The sequence below is a fragment of the Electrophorus electricus genome, chromosome 10 (assembly GCF_013358815.1).
Source record: "Electrophorus electricus isolate fEleEle1 chromosome 10, fEleEle1.pri, whole genome shotgun sequence".
In the NCBI taxonomy this organism is placed as follows: domain Eukaryota; kingdom Metazoa; phylum Chordata; class Actinopteri; order Gymnotiformes; family Gymnotidae; genus Electrophorus; species Electrophorus electricus.
This window is the reverse complement of record NC_049544.1, coordinates 12,031,467-12,054,927: the sequence shown is the minus strand read 5'-3', so window position 1 is coordinate 12,054,927 and position 23,461 is coordinate 12,031,467. Positions and strand designations below refer to the sequence as shown.

General features: G+C 39.1%; 3 protein-coding genes across 8 annotated transcripts; 2 read left to right on the top strand and 1 right to left on the bottom strand.

The window, feature by feature from the left end:
• Positions 1–1,026: 1,026 nt before the first annotated feature.
• hint3 (histidine triad nucleotide binding protein 3) lies at positions 1,027–5,106 on the top strand. Its single transcript, XM_027019265.2, has 5 exons — positions 1,027–1,183; positions 2,947–3,064; positions 4,149–4,218; positions 4,346–4,472; positions 4,866–5,106. The coding sequence occupies exons 1-5, from the start codon at positions 1,055–1,057 to the stop codon at positions 4,902–4,904; spliced, it is 483 nt and encodes a 160-aa protein (XP_026875066.1). The 5' UTR covers positions 1,027–1,054; the 3' UTR covers positions 4,905–5,106.
• Positions 5,107–5,215: 109 nt separating this feature from the next.
• LOC113583124 (actin-binding Rho-activating protein) lies at positions 5,216–7,115 on the bottom strand. 3 transcript variants are annotated; one of them, XM_027019266.2, is made up of 2 exons: positions 7,066–7,115; positions 5,216–6,650 (listed from the first exon to the last, which is right to left on the bottom strand). In XM_027019266.2, the coding sequence occupies exon 2, from the start codon at positions 6,541–6,543 to the stop codon at positions 6,079–6,081; it is 465 nt and encodes a 154-aa protein (XP_026875067.2). In that variant the 5' UTR covers positions 6,544–6,650; positions 7,066–7,115; the 3' UTR covers positions 5,216–6,078. The 3 variants fall into 3 exon arrangements, with proteins under 3 accessions (XP_026875067.2, XP_026875069.2, XP_026875068.2); XM_027019268.2 differs by having other exon boundaries at positions 7,059–7,107; XM_027019267.2 differs by having other exon boundaries at positions 6,901–7,102.
• A 222-nt stretch (positions 7,116–7,337) lies between these two features.
• On the top strand, positions 7,338–21,658 carry trmt11 (tRNA methyltransferase 11 homolog). 4 transcript variants are annotated; one of them, XM_027019288.2, is made up of 13 exons: positions 7,338–7,593; positions 7,772–7,837; positions 7,923–7,996; positions 8,190–8,271; positions 8,351–8,443; positions 9,043–9,177; positions 11,744–11,900; positions 14,226–14,306; positions 14,442–14,606; positions 15,328–15,400; positions 15,552–15,686; positions 18,235–18,355; positions 21,336–21,658. In XM_027019288.2, the coding sequence occupies exons 1-13, from the start codon at positions 7,489–7,491 to the stop codon at positions 21,483–21,485; spliced, it is 1,437 nt and encodes a 478-aa protein (XP_026875089.2). In that variant the 5' UTR covers positions 7,338–7,488; the 3' UTR covers positions 21,486–21,658. The 4 variants fall into 4 exon arrangements, with proteins under 4 accessions (XP_026875089.2, XP_026875090.2, XP_026875093.2 ...); XM_027019289.2 differs by having other exon boundaries at positions 7,339–7,566; XM_027019292.2 differs by having other exon boundaries at positions 7,432–7,504.
• The last annotated feature ends 1,803 nt before the right edge of the window (positions 21,659–23,461 follow it).

The window sequence follows — 23,461 nt, the reverse complement described above, 5'->3', positions numbered from 1 at the left end:
CCAGAGTTCGTCCTTTATTACATGACAAACCAAGACTAGTCATTATTCTCAGATCACTTCCAATGCTACCATCTGTCTGTCAATGTGGTGCAAACAGTGCTAAATTTAGTATGCATTCTTACCACAGAAAGTAGCTACATTTTATTCTCATTATCACGTTTGACTTAAAATACCTGGAGAATACGTGGTTAATGATGGCTGGCTAGCTAAATGAACCTAACTGAAGTTTCTTGGGGTCAAACTGTATACTGAATTTTGTGAGATTATATTAGTTGGCTACCTACCAAACTTTTGACAGACATGCGGATGGTAATAGCAGACAATGTCAAAGTAATGAATATTCAGCCAAAAAGGCTAGTTTCAAAGAACAGAGAATACATATTCATTACAAAATGTTCTTACGCACATTTCATGTAATTGCATATTTATTGAAAGGTGTCACAATCTGAATATGTAACACATGGATGCATTGTAAACCTTCATTTTATTCAGATCAGAAAAAAAACCCAGTTATCTTAAGTGTCATAGATCTGTGAAAGTCCTGTCAATTACCTACCTTTATAATTAATCTGTAACTACACATTTACAGCAATAATAGTAAACAACAAAGAAACAAAGTTTACTGAAAGTGCAAAAATATAACAATACTTACAATATATACCCGAATATATGATTATATACCTTAATTATATACATCTAGGGTATACATGCACTTCCTAGGAGAATTCGTGTTAACAAAACTATGCTGGGCTAAATGATCCAGAAGCGTCACATTTAATGTTTTGCGCAATACTCTAGATTTTTAGTAAGTTAAATATGTAAGTCTATCACTAACAATCATAACTGCATAATACATTGGAATTAGTGCTCACTTCTTAATGTGAGGAAAATAAGTAACCGTAGTAAACTTAGGAAATTATGGAGAAACATAATGCTAAATTTGCAAAGAGCTTTCAAAAGCAATGTTGGGGAGATGAGCTGACTAAAGGACTTGTAACTTGAAAGGTTTTTTCGGCCATGTTTAATTTACCGCGAGCTTCACGCAGCTTTGAACATGGCAAGTAACGATACGCCGTCAGCTGATGGTGAGGCTGTGAAAAAGGATCAAAATGATAGTTATGACAAACGGTGTATTTTCTGTAAAATTGTGAACGGGGAGATGAACACCGAGCTTCTATACAGCGTAAGTATATTGTAGAATTAAGGTTTTTACGTGATTTGTATGTGGATCCAGCGAGATTTAACGCTACTTTAGCAAACCATCTAGCGTTAGTTCGTTAGCGTTAACGGAGTGTGAAGTGGAAAGGTGTGGTATGTTACCGGTAGAGTGGTATTCATTTGCGACGTAAATATATGTCCGAATCAATACTGATCGAATTTATTGTTTCATAGCTTGACAGGTGCATAAACGAACCGACGTCAAGGCGTAGTCTAAAGTGCGCAAAGCCATGCCCATCTCGTTTTGCCGATATATGTTTCCAGTGTATCAGTGTGTGTATCAGTAATGTGTATCAGTAACAGTGGTCAACCCATATAAGATACTTTATCTAACTAGGAAACTATAAAAACCCAAAACTGTTTAGTAGCTAGTTCCACTAAGGCCGAATAGTTAAATTTAACATTTTTGTAACTGTTAACTCAAGTAAACACAGTAAACAAAGCTAGCCATAATAATCCACCGCCAACGCTGTAAAGCCAACAATCTGCTGAATAGGATCTTTCTACCAGTTGTATGCCATGAGAATAAGGTGTAAACTCATATTACTAGTATTTGGAAGTTTAAAAAAAAAAACCACAATGTTGACTACCTGTTTATGTTACCAATATATGTAACTGAAATAATGTGCTTGGTTTTGGGTACCTAGACCAGAGGTATTCAAATCAGAGCCCCCAGGTGCAGGTCCTAGAGATTTTCCACCATCCCTTTATCTAGGAGTCACTTGTGGCCAAACAGATAAATGAATCATTTAATCAAATCAAAGGAATTGCAAATTAGAAAACTGGATTTGGATTTGAAGTACAGATTTGAATAGCACTGCTTTAGACCATAGATTCTAGAACAGAGTAAGATGATTTGCCAGACCAAACCTTTTATAGTTATACTGCTAGTTCTCCTAGATGTTGTTACACTCCTGGAGTGCTGCAATGTGCTTCTGATCCACTTCGGGATTTGGGGCTGTCTGCGCACCTTGTTGCTAGCCCAGCCCCTCGTTGAGTGATTGTTGGGATTGCTGTGACTTATATAAGGACCCTGCTGCAAGAAGATGGTGGCCTGCCCAAGCTCCTTTTTCTGTTATTGTTATGCTGTATGAATTGTGAAATTGAAATCTTTGCTTACCTTGTCTTGATATCCATAGTTAGCTTGTATATGTGTAGATCTGTATGTGAGCATTCCCTGTGTTTTCTTTATTAGTGTGATCCCTGTCATAGTTGAAAGGTTTTGTGTGTGTTTATATGTATAATTACTGATTGTAGGGAGTGGTGCCTGTTGGTTTGGGTTTGGGGTTATTGTTTGTTTATTGTCAGGGAGTTAGTGTAGGATTGTATTTTATTTTTGTCCTGTAAAGTGTAGTTAGTTGTGGTGTTTCTTTTGTGGGTTTTTTTTTCTAGTGTGGGTTTTGTTTGTTATGTTGGCAAATAACCACTCCTGAAGTTATTCAGTGTTTGTATATAGATGTGTGTGTCTTTGTTCACCATTTAAATACACAAAATTTCACCTCGTCTACCAGTTTTTTCCAGTGATTAATCATTCCACCTACCATCCTGCTACCAGTCTTTTCAAAGTGCTGTTGCGACCTCACCGCTTAGACAGGGTCGTAACAATGTAATTAAACCTTGTTCATCTTCTGACATTTTCCAGTGCATTCTTGAACTCAGTGTTTTTGTTGGTTAGAGATGTGTTCTCTCTCTCTCACTCATACACATACTCTCTCTCCCTCTTTTTAGGATGAAGACACATCATGTTTTAGAGACATAAAACCTGGGGCCCCTCATCACTATCTTGTTGTGCCAACAAAACATGTAGGGAATTGTAAATCACTTCACAAAGAACATATTCCACTAGGTAAAAACAATTTATACATAATGGCCCAAATATTTAGAAACATTTTGGGGAGTAGGAATATTAGACCCTATTTACAAATAGTCATTTTATGAGACTAGAATGTGGATTGCACCTGATTTTAAGCACATGCATTTTTACTTGTTAGTCAATAGTGTCTCTGGGTGGTCACACTGAAATCTGATTGCTATGTGGCATACAGTATGCAAATAAGATCATGTACAGCAACCAACTGATTGTGTTTTTCCAGTTTTCCTCATTTTTCTGCTATAAAAAAGATGGTTGCTGCCTCAAATTTTGCATGGCATCATGCATTTCTTTAAATTTGAAGGAAGGCACCAGTTCTGTCAGTAGATGTTAATGAGAAAATGCCTGGTTAGACTAATGAATGCAGCAGTGACCCTGGTCACAGCTGTAGCAAATGTTACTATAGTCCACGGATTTGGGCACAGGAACGGCTAATAAGAATTTAATTTCATCCAGGGAGGAACAACTGTGTGTGTGTGTGTGTGTGTGTGTGTGTGTGTGTGTGTGTCCTCCTTGAATAGTCTCCTTGTGGCTATGTATTATGAGCATTGTAACATACTATATTGTGTGGGATTTGGTTGTTGAATGTGGCTTAGAGAAATAGATGCATTTACACTACTGCAACATCTGCCTAAAATGGGTCTCACACCACTTCCTGAAGTGGTTTGAGCAAATCTCTTTTAAGTGCATCATGGGTGCATTTATACCTTTATTTTCGTGTGTATAATCTGTCTGGATATAATCCTGATATTCAAGACCAGATGTAAATAGATTTGTATAACTGCAGAAGTAAAGAAGCTTAAAACATTAATAGTTTACTAAGTTATTTGAAGCTAAATTATAGAATTATGATCTGTTTAATTCCAGTCTGTAGTTAAAGAGGTAAATTTTGCCTGTATTTGTACACATCCTCCCTCCTGAGGATGGCCATGATTGACAGTATTACCAACAAAGTGGGGTAGTTGGCAAAATAAATAACCAGTTGAGTTATGTCTTGTAGTCTCTATAGTGTTTAAGTTGTGGTAATCTTTGCAACCTTTGTTTTAAATATTTTGCTTAGTGGAGAAATTAGTGGAAACTGGGAAAGAAGTTCTTCGGAAGAACAACTACAGCGATTTAAGTGACATCAGGTAATGTGAATTTAGTTAAAAACTTGCTCACTTGGAAGTTCTTATTTGATCTGTTTTGTATTGTAATGTAATGTGCAGTCCCATTGGACTTATGGGTTGAAGTGAAATAATGGATAACGTGTGCTAGGTTTGGGTTCCACTTGCCTCCATTCCAGTCTGTCACACATCTGCACCTCCATGTGCTAGCACCTGCCAGTCAAATGGGCTTTATGTCTCGCTTCATCTACCGTCCAGACTCCTACTGGTTTATAACGGTGAGCATTCTGAGTAGATAACTTTAGGGCTGGTTCCAAACTTCCCACTGAAAAAAACCCCCATAGATATGATTATATAGGCTTTTCTATTGTGAGTCACACCTTATTGTGAACACAACCAGTTACAACAGATTAATGGTGCATTGAAAATAAAATTTTAGGACTCATGTCAAGCCATACACTATAGCAAGACATGAAGAGCAGAGACCTATGTGTCCAATTCAGTCAGCCAATATTCTCAAACATGGAATTCCCATATTCCTCTAATCCCTTAAAGGCATAGTAAGATTGTCATGTTATCCAATAAAATCCTGCTTTCATAGATGATAAACTACAAACTGCATAAACCAATGGCACAGCCTATCCTTTTGTCTGTATGTTCTTATGTTGCAGGTGGATCAGTTGCTCCAAAGGCTGAACTCAATGGACTAACAGAAACACACACACAAACACACACACACACACAGAGCACACCACACCAATATAAGGGAATGTAAGTAGAGGACAAGTGGTAATATTAAGGTATTAATCCTGGCAATTCCATTCATACAAGCTGAGTACAATTTCAGCTACTTTTGAATCCTCAGAATGTGAATTTCTTGACAAATAATGACAATTAAAGTGAACTGTTTTATCTTGTCTGATGCATGTTTTAGATTGTTTCATTCTACATATTACTGCTCCTGATAGATCTATAATTTAATAATAGCCATAACTGTCACTAGGAGCAGAGATGGAGGCCAAGCACAGGTCACCTAAACAGGCAGACAGCCATTTTTCCAATTAAAATGATAAAGTGCTGAGAGAAAGTACCAGGTCAACCACAAAGGCAAAGGGTAAAAAGAGGAAATCAAACAAACCAGGCAACAACCCCAAATAGGCTTAGACAAATGAAAATAATGTTGAAGCAGACTACACTGCAGGAATTCGAAAGAGCCCACTAATATGTTTCAGAAATGTAACAAGAAACGGGGCAATTGGTGAACAGGATGTGTGTATATATACACATGGAAATCAACACAAGGAACAGATGCATCCAGGTGTGAGAGAACACTGCTGTACTGATTGTTTTTCCATAGAATAGTGTGTAAAGTATTTGAGAATGCTGCAGATCATTCCTTCACAATCAATTAGAATATAAAACATCATTCCTTCACAATAAATTAGAATATAAAATTATAGAACTGCATGGCCAGGATTTTGTGGTTTTCCAGTAGTTATTACAAGCTTACAGGTAGACAAAAGCCATGGAATTTTTACTTTTTAAAACCTGTGATGATAAAACCCAACTGTCTTGTGTACCACTGCATGTGCTTCTTTGGGTTAGAATAAAGTGTGGAATGAAATCAGGACTGCTTACTTACATCCTGTCCTTTAAGACTGCTGTACTCTAACCTGAGAGCTGTTTTGAAAAACCTGTGGTTAATACATTGTTGAGCCATGAAAGCATGTTAATAAATGTGTAGTGCAAACAATAAAATAAATAGTGTTATATTTAAATTTCTTGTGCAACATCAGTTGCCTTGTTTAAATTTTTTTTTAAAGTCAGTGCATGTGGTTTTAGAAGTGCATGTTTTTTTTTTCTGTATGCTCTGTTACTGCATGGTTAAAGCAGCATGATAAGCACATGGTCATCTCTTCCTTGCCACAGCATCTCCCCCTCAAAGTGAACCAGTCCCTGCCTCCGGGCACGAAGCAGAACTCCGACAACCTTATTAGAGATTGTGACATAATGTTCAAATAGTCTTCCAAACTCCACAGCTGCTCTCCCATCTTCTTGACTCTTGCCTATTTGTCTGATTACAAGACACAGTTCTAGCACCTCTCTACTGACATGCGAGTGAGCATCCTTCCCTCTCTGCTCAGTTTTAGAGCCCTCGGGAGGCCTTCCGTAGCCCACCTGTCCTCTCTGTAGCTGCGCAGGCATCCATTCGTTGTTGCTGAAGGGATTGCGTTCCTGGTACTCCTGATGATTATTAGACCATTTGGTCCAGTTCTTCGTCAACCCTTTAACGGAAACGTCGCAAGTCTCCTCTCTGTCTTCACATAGCTCTAGACCGTGTGTCTCCATGGTGTCCACTTTAGGCTGCTAGCAGCGAAGCGCCACTATGTATCTCTTTTAGAGCAAAATGTACCGTGAGCACGTTTCCTCCGTTGTGGGTGTCGTCTGCTTTATATCTAATGGATACAACAGCAATGAACTTTTTAAGTTAAAAGTACAACCAGGTATATCAATATTTATCTTTATTCTCAACTGAAGTAAAATATTTTAGTACTTGACTACTAACAGTGCATTTTCAGCCTTGTAAGTGAAATACTCTACCTCATCAACTCCATGAGAAAATAGTTTACCTCAAATTAAAATGCTTTATTTTTGTATCTCGTAAGTTTAGGTGAAAATAAGGTGCATTCTAGGACATTTACTTACGTTTTACAGTGAGCGGTTACACTGAAGTAAACATGAGGAGACTACATAAAGACAAATAGTATAGAGAATGCTAAGCAAAAAATAATAATAAAAAATCAATCACATACAATTATGTGTGTGAGATTTGACCTTTGTGAAGGAATACAGACACAACGTACTTCATACCTTTCACTTCATACAGGCCGTCACGGCAACAGTTCCAAACTGGATACTTTCCGACGTGCGAAGGAAATGAGAGGCATGCTTACCGGCCAATGAAAACATGGCACTGGTCATTCCACGTGAGCTGCTCATCCAATTACAAGTAAGGTTTTAGTATATTATAACACGGCAAATTCCAGTGTAGACGAGTCTGGATAACTTTTGTACAAGTTACTGAATCTTCATTCATTATGTGATTATATTGATCCAATATCATCTAGCAGATATGACCCGAAGAAAAGACAAATTAAACGAACTTGTAGACCATGATTAAAAGATGTCCCTGTAAGCATTGAGTGAACTTGCTGGCAGTGTGACCATGGGTAGGAACTCGATTTCTTAACCCGGTAGCGCTCATCGGAGCGGTGTGCGTAGTTACACAGCAACATGGCGTTGCACTGTGGTAAAACATTCTGTCAATATTTGCTACATTTAGCACATGATAACGTCGATTTCAGATTACCGGTATGGCGTGTATCGTTTCTTAATACGGTTAGATGGGCTTGCCTGCTTTTTTTCTTTGAGTTATACGCACAGTTTGCGATAGCTATTTAACTAGCGAGAATAAAATGTTACTGTTAGCGTCTTTATTGCTGAATGGAAGTAACGTTACTGTTTATGAAATCATGCAATGTAGGTATGTAGCAATATATTTTATATGTCTTCTCAGGAGATAAAGTCATTACTGTCCCTTAGGGGTCGAAAGTGTGATCCCCCAGAGAACTTCAAAGAGAGGGTAAACACATTCAATATAAAAGTCTTGACAAATGCTTTACATTTTCTGTTTTATTTTATAATTTTCTATATTTTATTTCTCCTAGTCTCCGTTTTGGCGACTAAATGGTCTTTCAGAGGATGATGTCCACAGTGTAATGTCACGAACAGTTTGCGCCAAGTAGGTGTGGGTGATATCCAGTTCACTGACTGTTTTTCGAGCAAAGTAGACAGACCTGAATAAATAATATGAATAATGTGATTCCTGATTTCCAGTTTAACAAAGAGAACTAATAAGTATACAGATAATTCCTAGAAATTGACTTGCAGAAGTGTGGGAAAGTCTTTATTAATGTTTGAGTTAACTCTTCTAGGTCCGCATTTGAGCTTTGGGGTCATGGGAAAACAGCCGCAGAGCTCAAGTCATCACTATTGGAGTATCCAAAAGAGCGCATGGTTTGTGCCAGTAGCTTGATTAACAAATTGCTTATTTTACTGTTTTATATGTTTTTAATTTTGAACCATTTACATGCAGACCCCCTTTCTACAACAAGAATCTACCTACAAGATTAATGTCTACACGTTCAATAAAACATTGTTGTTTAAGGACAGAATAGAAAAAATAAATGTGAGTATGTTTTTACAACAAAAGCATGTTGTTCATTGTCACTGTCTGTCATTGTAGGCTATCATTTATATAATGTGATGTAATTGAGACATCTTTAATTTTTTTTTTTTTAGGTTGAGAGGTTTGTCAAGGGACCTTTCCTTATTTTGAAATATAATGAATTGTGTTTCAATATAGCCACATATACATCATTAAATTTTTTTAGCCATTGTGAGTGGGAAGAATGCAGGCTGTAATCATACAAAGTACACAATCAGAATGTATTCAGATCAGCCAGACCACTTTCAGAGGCGGTCTGGCTCACCTTGTGATTGACTGACAGGTGGCTGACCACTTGCACATCCAGGCTTGTTTTGCATCAGAAATTAGATTATAACAGACATCATGGATCCTCACTGAAATACCCAATAAAATGGAAACCCAAGAGTAAGATCGGTTTGTTCATTATCCAGATACTGACATCCAGATACAGAGTGCATATTATTGCAAGGGGTAATGGGTGCCTATGTTACTTTGGAAGTACATTGTGCTGAACTAAATATATGGCCTCTGCTGTCTCTCTTATTCTGACTAGTTAACTGTTAACTGCTATTCCACAGGCCTTGGACTTCCTGCCCTTTCAAGGGAAAGTCAATTTGAAGCATCCTGATCACATTTTCTGCTTACTAGAAGACTATGGCCTGGATCCTAATGACATTCCAGAGGAACCATTTTATATATATTTTGGAAGATGGGTGAGTGTTTTGTACAGTCACTGTGAAGATTTGTGATTATCATTATTTTTTTTATTTTAACCGGTTACAACAACTTTATTTGTACATCAACAACAATGTTGATATAATGTATATCATTAAATGACAGTTGTCAGTGCTGCACAACATGATAAATTAAATTAAATATGGATTGAAATAATTAACAGAGACAGCTAAAAGCACACCCTGCCATAGACTTAAAACAGAACAATACATTAAAATAGGAGAATAAAATAATCAAAATAATAAAAGACAAATTAGCTGATGGTGGTACAGAAAAAAAACAAAAACAAGACATGATGTGATGAATGGGACTATTTTAAGTTTTGGACCAGCCACAAAGAAAGCCAGGCCAACTTTGGACCTAAGCGTAGAACAGATAAAATCATGTGTTTAGTAGATCATAGGACTCAAGGGTAGGAATGGAGTCTCATGAGATCAGAGATATAACTTACAGCCATTCCATGTATAGCTTTAAAAACAAACAGTAGAACCTTAAATTCCACTCTGTTGCTGATTGGTAGCATGTGCAAGGATGCAAGTGCAGGGGTAATGTTCTCCCTTTTCTTGGTGCCTGTCAGAAGCCTTGCAGCTGCATTTTGGACCATCTGCAGGGAAGGCAAGCTTGACTGGGGTATTCCTAGGCAGAGTGAATTGCAGTAGTCAATGCGAGAGAGGATGAGGGCATGAATGACCATTTCAAATCAAAATCAGAAAATTAAATAAAAAGTGTCTTTGTCATATCCAGAGTTAAACACGGTACAACTAGCCGTGAAATGCTTTGGCAACTGCCGGCTCACATGAAACACTAAAAGAATTTAAGGATAGAATATCTAAAGTATAAAAGGGCAGATAGTATAACTAAAAACAAATAGAGTGGAATGTTTTTACATTATAATGGAATAATTATAGTATATTCACTAAATAAATATAAGCCATGGAGAGATATAACATGTACAGTTTTTTGTAGTGTGGGTGTGAGCATAAGGTCCTCCTTTCCAGGTTCTTAAAAGAAAAGATGAAAGAAGGCAAAAGAAGCTTAATCTCACAACTGCGTTTTTTGCATGACTATGCACATTAGGTGATAATAGTCCCAAAGCACTTATAAATGTAAGTCAGAAGGATCAAGTTCCAGAAGATAGAAGTGTGATCTTATCAATTTTATCAATAAATATCTCATAAAATCCTCACACACCTCTGCAGAAGCCTCATGGATGGCTGTAACGGCAGGGTGCAGTACTGTATAAACTGTGTTAAAAAGAACTTGAGGCCTATGACTTTTTGTGATAATGTAAGCAAAATACTTTGCTTTTGCAGACTTTAGAGAAAATTGATAGTCTATACGGTCTCATAATTTGGTAGTAGATTTGAAACTTGTCTTTTTTGCATTTTCATTCTCTCTTTCTGCATTCCTGTCTAAGGGAACAGGCGTCACTGCTGAGCCATGGCTGGGTTTTGTCTTTGGGCTTTCTGTATTTTAAAGGAGCAATTGAATCTATCATGTCAGTGCAAGGAAAATTTAATAAAGCAACTAGTTCAGCAGTGTTCATGCAGTGTTCGAGGGGATTCTCAATGGTTGAAACTAAAGGAGAACAGACTTTGTCAAATAAAATGAATACAATCCTGAATAAAATACCTACTACTTTATGTACTAGAGCACAGACTACAGGATGTGGTCCTTGGTGTGCTGAAAAAACTATTGCTTTAGTTCTGTTCTCTGTGAGCCTTCTAAAATTTAAGCTCAAATACATGTCCTCAATTGTAATTTAGCATCAAGTCTCTGTTCTGAATTTAATCAGCCTTGGTAGCTATTAACTATAACTGTAATGTTCTGAGCATGTGCAGAGATGGATTTGCTCGCAGAAAGGTGAATGCAGCTTTCTTAGAGAACATGGGAATTCCACAGTCATAGTACATAATACAAGCCAAGTTCCAAAATCCAGAAAAGCAGTCCATGAAGCAAACAAAGCAGACGGGGAACAGGCAAAGAGGGTAATCCAAAAAACAGGCAGAGAACCAATAAACTCGAATAAACAGACACAAATATACAACAGCTCAGAAACGTACTAAACAAGTAGACAAGACTTCTTAAAGACTGATAAGAAACATGGGGTTTAAATACAGAGACTGATGAGGACTAACATGCTACAGGTGAGTACAATAGTTTTTAGGGTAATAGAACTAGGGGCTGGAACCAAAAGGAAGTAAATAAACAGGTGTTGCCATGGGAAACGTGACAATAACCAAAATAACAAAAAAAATTATTTTAGATGTTCCTAGAAATGTAGATTTATATATGTATAATTTTATCTTATTATTTATTTGGAAAAATAATTTTAATATGTGCACAATTATTCACCTTTACTGTGCATATTGACATCAAACATCAAATTCTGTATCAACTCAAGAAGTCAGGTTCATATACTTAATAAGAAATGTCGAGTAGTGTTTAGTGTCCACAGGCTATGATTGTAAAGTACAAGGTCACCTGATCACATTAATAATATATTTACATATTTTAAATAAGCACATGCCGTTTATCTCCTAGATTGCAGATGGGCAAAGGGAACTGATCCGCTCCCACAGTGTGAAGAAGAGACACTTCATTGGGAACACGAGCATGGATGCGGGCCTTTCTTTCATAATGGCCAACCATGCCAAAGTAAAGCCTCATGATCTGGTTTATGATCCTTTTGTTGGAACAGGTAAGGAAGAAAAATATTTATTAATACAGTGCTATTTTTTTTTTGTTTATTTCACTTGCACACCTGGTACCTAGATGCACCCTCAGCAAATAGTTTTCTATTACAACTTGAGTTCCTCAACCTACCAGTGCTCTGTATATATAACAGTTTCTTCAAGACTGATGGAAATCATTATAGGTGGCTTCTTCATTAAGCTGGTTAAGAGAATAGCAAGAGCAAACAAAGCTGTCAAAGTAAAAGATCAAAGAGTCTAACATCGAAGATAGTCAATATTTATTTAGCACAGCACTTGTGTTAATCACAAGTGTTATTTCATATTTCATTAGTTTGATAAAATATAGAAAATAGTGCTAATAAAATGTAGGTGTGCCCAAACTTTTGATTGTTATATATAAATTCCCATTTTTCCTTCAAGCTTGGGTCCTCTACCAGAGGCCTGGGAGCCTGAGAGTCCTGCATAGTATCTTAACTGTTCCCAGGACTACACTTTTCTGGACCTGGTATTTGTTGGAGCCATTCTCCCAGTTTGGGGGTTGCAGCCCCTAGTACTCTGATTACCACAGGAACCACAGTTGCCTTCACCCCCCACATCTTTTTTTAATCTCCTCCTTCAGCCCTTCGTATTTCTGTTGTATCACTCAGGGTTGCCACATCTATCACTATGGCCCTCTACTGCTGTTTGTCTACCACTACTATGTCTAGTTGGTTAGCCATTACCATCTTGTCTGTCTGTATGTGGAAATCCCTCAGGATCTTAGCACGGTCATTTTCCACCACATTTGGGAGTATTTCCCACTTAGATCTTGGAACTTCCAGCCCATACTTGAGACAGATGTTTCTGTAAACTATGCCAGTCACTTGGTTATGGCGTTCCATGTATGCCCTGCCTGCTAGCATCTTGCATCCCACTGTTATGTGCTGGATTATTTCAGGGGCATCTTTGCACAGCCTGCATCTGGGCTCCTGCCTGGTGTGGTAGATCCTAGCCTCTACTTATCTTGTGTTTAGCACTTGTTCCTGTGTTGCCATGATTAGTTCCCCATCTGACTGAGACAATCCCTCATCAGCTCTTCCTTGGGAGCCATTGCTTGAATGTATTGATGGATGTTTCGTGTCTCACTCTGGACAGTGAATCTTGCACTTTGGATGGTGGAGTGCCCCATACATTGTGAGTTTTCTGGTCTTGACATTGGCAGCTTCCATTTTCCCCCTTTTTTGTATCATGAAATAACTTCTCCATTCTCATTACTCATTCAAATTACTCTTTCAAGAGGACATTTTTTTTTTTTGATCATCATAATTCAGTAAATAGCTACCTCAAAGATATGACCTAGATTTTGAAACTTTTAGTGGTTTCATTCTGTGATGGTACATGAACATTACCCTAAGAACACTTTTTCTCTTAAAATTTTGCATAGTACAATGTTACTTTGGAAGTTTTAGAAAGATGCATTGCAATCTAGTAATATATAATTAAATTATAATAACAGTTCAGTTTATTAAGACAAAGCTTACCAAAATACAAAAATAATACAGAAAAAAAAAGATAATTTTGATCTGTTACCAGAGACAAGGCAGGGTTTTAAAATATTCCATTAACTGAGAACAAGTTGGTCGAATGCTGTTCGAACATTTTGCTACAGCTCTAATATCGTGTTTTATTCTGTATAATCATTGTATGCCCACCTGTTTGTTGTTGGGGTTTTTGTGGTTTCCTTGTTTCTTTTTAGTTCATTTGGATCTAAGGTAGGTGTTTAGTTCAGTTCCTCTGTGTACCTATAATAGAGGAAGGACAGCTAGTCTGGGTGTTGGAGGAAAATGGCATTTCATTCCCATCTAACAGAAACCAGGAGTGGATATTTTCTCCCTATAGGTTATTTCTGACTCAAAGACTTTACACGAAGGGTCATTAATCATGTTAAAGAATGCTCTGTGCACGGTGTGGAGTTGCACTCCTGTCTCGCTTGGAGCTCAGCCTGGCCATGAGTGTGTTGGTAGCGTGCTGTGGTGGCTGTCCTCGTACCAGCCTTTAGTGGGAGCGCCTGCCGTCACTAGCTGAGCTCTGGCTGAGGTGTGAAGTCTGCTGGCCAGATGTGCTAACTCATTTCCAGCTTCAGTGGAAGGGCTGGGTGTGTCTGGGCAGAGCTTTCTGTATAGCCTTTAGATCCTGCAGTGTTTATGACTTGAATGGAAACTAATAAATTAAAAAATCGAAAACTAACTTGCTAATGATTCTATTTTGGACCTCTGCAGTGTTGGACCACTCCATTTTTCTTTTCTAAAATCTACATTCCTGCTTCTTTCTCTTTTCTCTTTCTCATCTAGGTAGCCTTTTGGTTGCATGTTCACACTTTGGGGCTTACGTGTGTGGAACAGATATTGACTATAACACCATCCATGGAGTAGGTAAATAAAACCAGAGTGATAGAAACACATTTTCTGTCTTGTTCTTAAAAGACTAATGTCTTGTTCAGTTATCCACTATATCAGGCTTAGATCTGTTTTGTAAGCTGTTTAATAATGTTCATGGATGTTTTGCAGGTAGAGCTAGCAGGAAGAATCAAAAGTGGCGCGGTCCAGATGAGAATATCAGAGCAAATCTCCGGCAGTATGGGACAGAGGTCTTCTATGTGGATGTCATGGTGTCTGATGCCTCTAAGCCTGTATGGAGGAAAGGGACACTGTTTGATGCCATCATCACAGACCGTATGTTTCTAGTGAACAATTTCACAAATTTTCCTAACACAGCTGCTCCATTTCATTGCTGGAATTCCTGGATTTTCTTTCTTTCTTTTTTTTTTTTTTTTTTTTTAAATGAACCCCTGCCCTTTTTGTCATGTGCCAAAATCAAGTTCAAAGGTTTCCTTCAAGTGTCCATACCAGCGTACATTTTTTAGCATATGTTCTTGTTTTTACTGATACAAATACTCTTGTGAATATTTGTATGATTAAAAGCCAATAGCCGCATTGCTTCATGCAGCCCAGCTAAGTCACAGATAGTTGTTTGAATATGCCTGAAGGCTGTTTTGTAATGCTTTATGTAAATAATGCAATCTAACCAAGTTTTTAGTTTTTCACGTGGTTATTATTATAACTTAAGATGCTTTCACTAACTTAAGTAGAGTCTTTCAGATGTGCAACACAAACGTAGTTCAGCAAATAATGATAGATGTGTTGTATGTTATATGCAAATGGGAAGGAACTTGGAGACAGAGGCTTTGCTTTCCCCTCACCTACTTAATCACCAACACACTGTACTTCTACATCTGGATCAAATTTTATCTAATAATCACTATGTAGTGAAAAAAACATTTCTGCTTATTTGTCTTTTCAGATGATTCTTTTGTTTACAGCTGGAGTATTTGCTAAGGCTAATGTAAGACACATGGATCTTGATAAGTGTTCTTTACTTTGGGCGTTTTTGTAGCTCCTTATGGCATCCGTGAGTCAACAAGGAGAACAGGTTCGCACAAAGAGATTACAAATCCTCCTGAGAACTTGTAAGAATATCACCCATCTCCTCATGCATTTTTAATATATTTCAGTAATGTTGGCAATCGAGGATGAGCCGTCTGCTCCTGTGAACTGAACTGAAGCATACTACCATGTTCTGTCGCCTCTATTGATTAAAGCTGGGTTTCTCCCCCACAGGTTTGGCGAGAGCCATGTCCCTGTGTCCATGGTTTACCATCTCAGTGATGTCTTTGCTGACCTCTTAAATTTTGCTGCTTATCACCTGGTCCTAGGTGGACGGCTAGTCTACTGGCTTCCAGTTTACAGGCCAGAGTAAGTAAGCATAATTACTGCCTACACAGTACCACTAATATGTATACATAATACATAACTATGGTCTATGCCTTGACTGTTATGTATATTATGTTGTAATACTCTGTTGTTTCTCACTGGGGCAACTTAACTTAATTTACCTCCACTAGCCCCTTCTTATACACGGAGCTGCATGTTTTACTGAGGCTTTGTCACTAGGGGGCAGCCTGGCACTTTCTGATTGCTTGTAAACTACCCAGCATCAATAGCGCGAGGCCTCTGACTCTCAGGTGGGTGGCAAACCTGCTGAACCCGGTGGGCGTAACGGCAGAAAGAGGACAAGCAGGTGGGAAAGAGGGACATTCCGCTCAGCTCCTGCAGTTGCTGACTACATACAGCCCTGTCCACTCAGCCTAGAGCACACAGCCCTCTGATTACAGGGCAGGAGGAGAGGGAGGGCCCCTGTGCCTGTGATCTGATTTACAGTCGGCACTTACCTCGTCTGCCTTATACAAACCACCAGTATCACAGAGTTTCCCCTTTGTGGGGAAACTGGGTGTTTCAGGTACGCTGACTTCAGCAGTAATATTTCCATACTTAATTTCTGTCTTTGGTGCTTTACATATGTACTTTTTGTGGTGAACTTTTTAGTTTTTGGGGTTACGTTTACACTTGCCTGAATAATAATAATATGATAGGAGTAATGAAAGTGGCTGGCTTTCTCACTCCCATCTAGTCCTGTGTGACATATTCGGGGCACGGTGCCAGAACTAATCTGCACAAGCGTATGCACAGACTAAACAGAGCTGAACTCCAGTGTAGGGTCAGGGTTTGGGTCGAATGGGTATCCTTTTACCATTGACCTGAATGTGTGGAGCTCTGATGACAGACATAAAAGGCTTTAAGTGAGAGCACTGGCCACACAGACAGCAGGGGAGGCTGAGTTCCTGTCTCATGTGCACTGGGATAAGTGAGTGGGTGGCTGGGAGTGTAAGCTTGATCAATAGCTTGCTGCAGTGCCTTGCAATATGGAAGAATTTAAATGTCTTGTTGCCTGAGCAGTGGAGATCACAGAGAATTAAAGTCTTCAGAGTAAGGGTATGGTGTCCATAAGGGGGTGCTAGCACCCGGTAGAATGTATATGTGTTCTGTGGGCCCCTTTAACTGTCTGTCTCTGGAGCAAAGGTTTGTGTAGCAACAGTGTTGTTTATAAACAGCGGTGTCTGAAGGGGGAAGGACTGCTGCAGAAATGTGGGTCTGCGGTGCGGCTGGGCGTTCAGGCATCCAGTGCAGGCAACGGTCTCACTTCCCCCAGCAGAGCACCCACAGGCCTGTGGGGTGAGCTCACCATCGACCCCCGCAACAGTCAGACACCTTCTCTGCAAGGAGCACGCCCTCTGCTGCACATTAACACTCTCTGTGGCTTCTTAAACTCGTTAGCTCATTTTCCCCCTGCCGTGCACTGTAGCTGTTGTAAGGCCCCAGCCGCTGAAGATTTAGCCTCTTTTGCTTTTGGACCGGATGGAAAAGGATTACCAAAACCTAAGCGGTTATCCAGAGAAAGAGAGAGAGAGAGAGAGAGAGAGAGAGAGAGTTAAGTGGAAAGCTAATGCCAGGCAGACTAAGCTGCCAACTTCCCCCTGACACACAGTGCCATTAAGTGTAATGGCATATAAGCCACCAAGAACACTAGAGAGGTGAGTCAGTGTGACTACACATATTGTGAGTGGCATGTTGGGTTTTTATTTAGTTGTTCTTTCTGTTTTTTCCTCAGAGTCTGTTTTCACCAACTCGCCTTAGCTCACCTCATCGAATACTTAGACACAGTGGCTCTTGTCTTTTGCATGTTTCCTCATTCACGTTTGGGTGCTGTGATGAATTTGGGTGCTTTGCTATGGCTCTAGTGCCTTAGCCTCACGTACTATAGTGCTCACTGGACACTACCCGCAGAGGTGACGTTTTCCTCATTTAAAAGGGCAGTCTGATGTTGGCAATCTTGGAAAAGACCTCTGAATTCCTGTTTTACGTACTAGTGTGAAAGGAGGCTGAGAGCTCTTCTCTCCCCTATCTTGTTGTGGATGATGTCACTCGAGCCTATCAAATGCCGGCTCTCTCCAATCTTGACGGGCATCACAAAAGCGTGGACACCAGAAGGTTAAAGCCGAGCTGAATGTAATCCACACAAGCTCTAACTTAATCAGTCTCATTAGGGCGCCCAACAGACTGGGACCAGCGGCATCCTTCCACTCTGAGTCACGGCTCTATATTCCGAAGGGCTGTCGGATGATTTCTGTAGAGAGCGCTCTCCAGAGCTTGTCTTCCTGGAAAGGAGCGGTGTTTGATATTTCTCCTAGGTGACAGCAGCAGGACCATGTAAACCACTGGCGGGAGGTTTGTGTGTATCTTTCAGTGGGCTGTATAAACACTTGCCTTGCTAAGGGCCACTGAAGGGGAAGCCACCTACTTCTTGAGCTGCGCCCATTTGTATGTTGTTATATGTCTGTGAAGCATTGTCTTTGGATGTCTGACTCACACTTGCCCATGATGCCATGTGCCCTGACACCTGCAGGTACTGTGAAGAGATGGTGCCGCTACACCCCTGCCTCCGCCTCGTCAGCAACTGTGAACAGACTCTGTCTAGCCACACATCCCGAAGGCTCATCACTATGGAGAAGACTAAGGATCCAGAGGTTGTGTGTGTGTGTGTGTGTGTGTGTGTGTGTGTGTGTGTGTGTGTGTGTGTGTGTGTGTGTGTGTGTGTGTGTGTGTGTGTGTGTGTGTGTGGAGGTCTGGGGTCATATGCACATGCATATATTTAGAAGAAGGAATTTGTACAACTTGTATCCAAGAGAAGTCATGTTTTCTGTGTGTTGGTGAAGAGTAGTACTTATGCTGTTCTATTTGAGGCTTAGTGAAAATTCCACCATCTGGCTGTGGTTGATGCACTTTTTTACACTACACTTTAATGACTTAATCACGCATTGTATGGAAAATAATCCATCTTTGAATCTGACAACCACTTCAGACCCGAAATTGTTGCCATAAAGACTTGTGAATTGTTCAGACACACTTGCATGCATGCAAACACACACACACACAGACACGGACATGGAGACACATGCGCATAAAAACACACACATGAGTGTGCATAGTGTTTTATCTTTGCAGATTGGAATGTACCTTGCTTTCCTTATGCATCAAACCTGGAACACACAAGCTATATGTGACACATTTTCATAGCTTATACTGGTCCTTTTGCTCTTCCAGTTCTGAGTAGAAGCCAATTGTTTTCATGTGATCTTGTCTGCAGTTCTAAGAAATGTTTTTTTTGTTTTGTTTTGTTTTTTTGCTCAGAGTTAACTGAGCGTTTATAGTTGCTTAAAGAAAAGTAGTTGGAACTTGACTCTAACTCCACACACAGTACAAATCAGCATTTGAAAATGAACTGATTACTTGCTGCACGAATACAGTATTAACCATCATTTTTCCTTCCTTTAAAAAGTTCTTTGGAAGTTGTTTTGGTTATTGTGTACTGTAGTCTTGGTTTTGTGAATCTACAAAACGGACTTATAGCTTGGCATAGGTTATTTACATTTCTCAAAGTTTCCAGGGCTTTTTTCCCCCAAAAGCTATGTCAGGCTGTGTTAAAATAAATAAATAAATAGATTTTTAACAAGAATTGTACATTCACATCAGACCAAATATCTTCCATATCAGGGGAATAAGTTTGACTATAAACTCATGGTTTTTGTATTCATAGTGATTTTAGTGTAAGTCTACTTTTAAACTATGGGCTTCAAGCAGCTCTGTTGCAAGAAGGGTCAGTGGCACAGATGGCTGGCAATTTGCATTACAGTATGAAGTAGCATCTCGTCATTCTCTCCATAATGCATTTACACATACATCAGATAGAGAAAATGAAACATTATGTCTGTTTTGTACCATTGCCAGTTGTTTGGAAAAGAGTTGAGCTCTACTGTGTTAGGGCCTACGCAGAGTCAGTATTGGTCTAGCTCTGTCAAACAACACTAAGCCCAGATGAGGTCTTGGATTTTGTCCTCTTCTCTTCGCCCACTAACTTTCTCGCACCCTTTCTCTGTGTCTCTCCCTGCATTTTAGCAGAGGTATTCACAGAATCCTTGGGTCCCTCCTAAGCAGGTTATCTGTCTGTGACCGCCCCCTCTTCCCCCACTACTACCGCCTCTTTTTTCCATATTGTAATCCTTGTTGCTTTCATATTGAAATAATGGACTCGGCGTGTAAATCTCTGCATCTGGGTCATATACACTTCTGGTTCTTGGGGGCATTTGAGGTGTTTGGCAGTGTTGTAAGACTGGGTTGCTAACTGGCAGAAAGGGCATGCAGGATGGAATCATCTAATAGTGACACTGATGATTCACTGGGCTGCAATTGCTGCTTCCAGCTCTCTGTACCCCTGACACCTCGTTAGGTGCTTCCAGCCTAACAGCCTGGCCTAAGCCCCACACAGGAAAAACTGAGAAGCTTAACACTTTTCTGTCATTACACACTTGGCTGTGAGCTTATGATGGAATGTTCTACAAAAGGAGACACTAAGCAGAAAGAACTGGCTTTTGCTAGTGTCTAGCTGTAGTGTTCTGGTGCTCTAACAAGGTGTTTGTGGTTGTCTTTCTTTATAAATTAAAGAATCCAGACTCAGTGCCCTCTGGGACATTTGGCAAGACCTAAGAACCAGATGAGGAAGTTAAGACTTTGCATCATCACATTTACAGGCAACAAACTTTCTAGGGTCAGGCCAGATTGCACTGATATTTGGAACAGATCAGTCTCATTTTGGGATAATACAGCCAGGGGTAGATTTAAAGGTCTGGGAACCTAAGAAAAAGGCTGGAATGAGGCCCTCCTCAACACCAAATCAGGCCCCTTATATCCATATTAGTTAGAAACACTCAGGCCTACTTGTAATAAATGTCTTTTCTTTGCACTGGTCCCTAGACTGCTGATTGGAAGAACTGCAGTGTGCAGGCAACATCTTGAAATTCATGTGTATGAAACCTAGTTTTCCTAGAAAGCATAGGTACAGTCATCCATAGCCCTTTAAAAAGGATAACCATCAGTAGGGTTTATGGAGGCAGAAGGGGAGGCTAATACAGAGATAAAACCACTGCACGTAGCACCAGCCGTAGTGCTGCTCTCTCCTCCACTTGTGCTGGTATCAGCAGCAGTATGTTCCAAGGACAAGAAGTTGCTTGCCTCTATGATTTTGGTTTTCTGCCCCAGTTGGAAAGCTGTTTTATTTTCTCAATTTTTTTTTTTCCAGTAGTAGTTTCCTATAATTGACAAATTCATGTTAATATTGTCCATTAAAAAATAAAGGACTGGTGACTAGTAATTGCAGTTACTGAAAATAATGAAAATCATAGCTTTACCAGGAGTTTGGATATATTTGGTAATTTGATATACATATGAATGAAAACATCTCATCTTTATCTAATAAAGGGGCCCTACATTGTCTAATGGTTAAGTTCATCCATTAGCCAGTTGATGTGTGAAAACACTTAATTCATTGACTATCATTTTTTGGATCATACTTTTACGGTTCCTACATTTCCTAGAAAAAAAAAACATGTACAGTATTAGTTCCTGAATAATAACACTGAAACCATGCCCTTCTTCATGCTTTTCTTGCAGGAGTCAGATGCACTACAACAATTAGCAAACCCACGCTTCACCCCAAACCAGGGCCACAATTCCTTCAGAGAGAAATACTTCAGTGGCATCACAAAAAAAAGCACTGCAAAAGCAATGACAGAACCACCTCAAACAAAGAAGAGTGACTGAAGAAATTAAGATTTTAAATGTTTTAATTTATACTATGCCATTTTCTGCTTCATTTTGGCAATGAATACCCTTTGTAATTTCATTTGGACTTTTTTTTTACTTTTTATTTTCTTTTTTTTTTTTACCAACTTCAGAATGTGATTTGAATAAAAAGTTCATGCTCCTTGTCTTAATATCTGTTTTCTTTCTTATCATACCTCAGGTGAAAATAAGCTCATGAGATCAAGCTGTATTTATTGCTGCATTTAGATAAAGTGTGAGGGGGATTTAAGTAATCCCCATGACTCATAGTGGACAGAGATGATGCAAAGACGGTTTCACCTACTGTACATTTGGGGAGGATGATGGACTACTGTTTCCTGCTGTATGAAGTTAGTTAAGACACCTGATTAATGAATCTCTTAAATTTCACTCCAACAAAATCATCTGGGAGACTTATGTTCAACATAAATTGGATCCTTTAACATTAAGGAAAGCATTTGTATGACTTTGCTTGGAAGTGAGTTGAATAATATAAATCAAAAGAATGACCATCCAGATGTTTCTGTAAGGATTCCCTTGAGGCAGAAGTCATTTCATATGTGCTTACATTACAGATAGTACATTCCAACTGTCTTCAAAGCTCTTGTTACATTTTTCTTGTTGTTTTCACTGATATAAGACGTTCGTTGTGTGGTTCTTGTTCGTCATTTCCTTGGTTAATGTTTGATGGTCTTTTATTAGATTCTATTCCTCTTAAGTGACGATAGTGTTCATCAGATGTGGGCGTAATTTGTACATGTGACATGACTGAAATTAGAGATCCTTTTATAATTGTTTTCCTTAGTTTTTGTGCCATAAACAGAGTGGTAATCTATAAGTAGTGCCTGTTTGAGTAAGCTAACAAATCAGTCAAAGGATGAATGTATCACCAACTGTTCAGAATGTGTGGGTCTCAGACAGCAGTCAAACAATTCCAGTGGGCCATTGTGTAAGCAACAAGACTACTGTTGGCAAGAAATTTATGTGGACCATATTTTTATAGTCCACATAAACCAAGGCAAGAAAGCAAATTGAAGTTCTGGCTACAGATTCTTGCTTTGTTCTAATCACTCCATAACAGGCATACATTTGATTTATGTTATACAATTATAGAGAAACATTGAATGAAAAGAAATGTACTATGGACCTACATATATGTATTATGAAATATTAATGTTTGCATTTGTTGATTGGGTTATTTAACCATGTATGTATGTTTTCTGTAATCTGCAGAGGTTGTGACTTCTCTGGCTGTGTTGCTTAAATGAGGCATGTTAGAGCATTGCTATATTTTAACTGTCATAGATGTTGTGGCACAATGGTGTGTTTGAAGCCTGTCTTTGCTTGGAAACAGCCCACATCTGTTGACATACTAAAATTTTAGCTCCAAAGTGTTTCTTGCTATGCTGGATTTTCACTTTAAAAAGTGCTTAAAAATATCCTAATTAACATTAATCGGCAATACCTCCCCTTTGTTTGTAAATGAGCTGTGCAGTTTAAATTGGGGGCTCATGAACAGTCAATAAAACTAATAACCAGTAAAAACAATAAGCACATGCTCTTTAGCACTGTGAGGAGGTCAGTGAGATTGCTTTATTAGATACAGATGGTAGCAAAAACAAATACTCCTCATTCACCCACACACTTCACAAGATGTTTAGTGGAAGAAAGGAACAAATAGTCAAGGCACGATAAAATATCCACCCTCCAGTTCCACTATTCTTCAGTTAGTCAGCAGCTTTTGTGTTTTCCAACCACAGTTTACATATGACCAGGCAATTATTCATCTCAGAATTCTCCACCTCAACTCTCTGTGTACTATCCTTCCGCAAATGTTTATCAATGGGCTATTGCTTCACCTCCACTGGCCAAAAGAGAGGCAGTTGCCCAGTGCTGGATGCACAAATTCTATGGTGTGTATAGTTTCAAGTTCCCAATCTGGCAACCAGGATTTT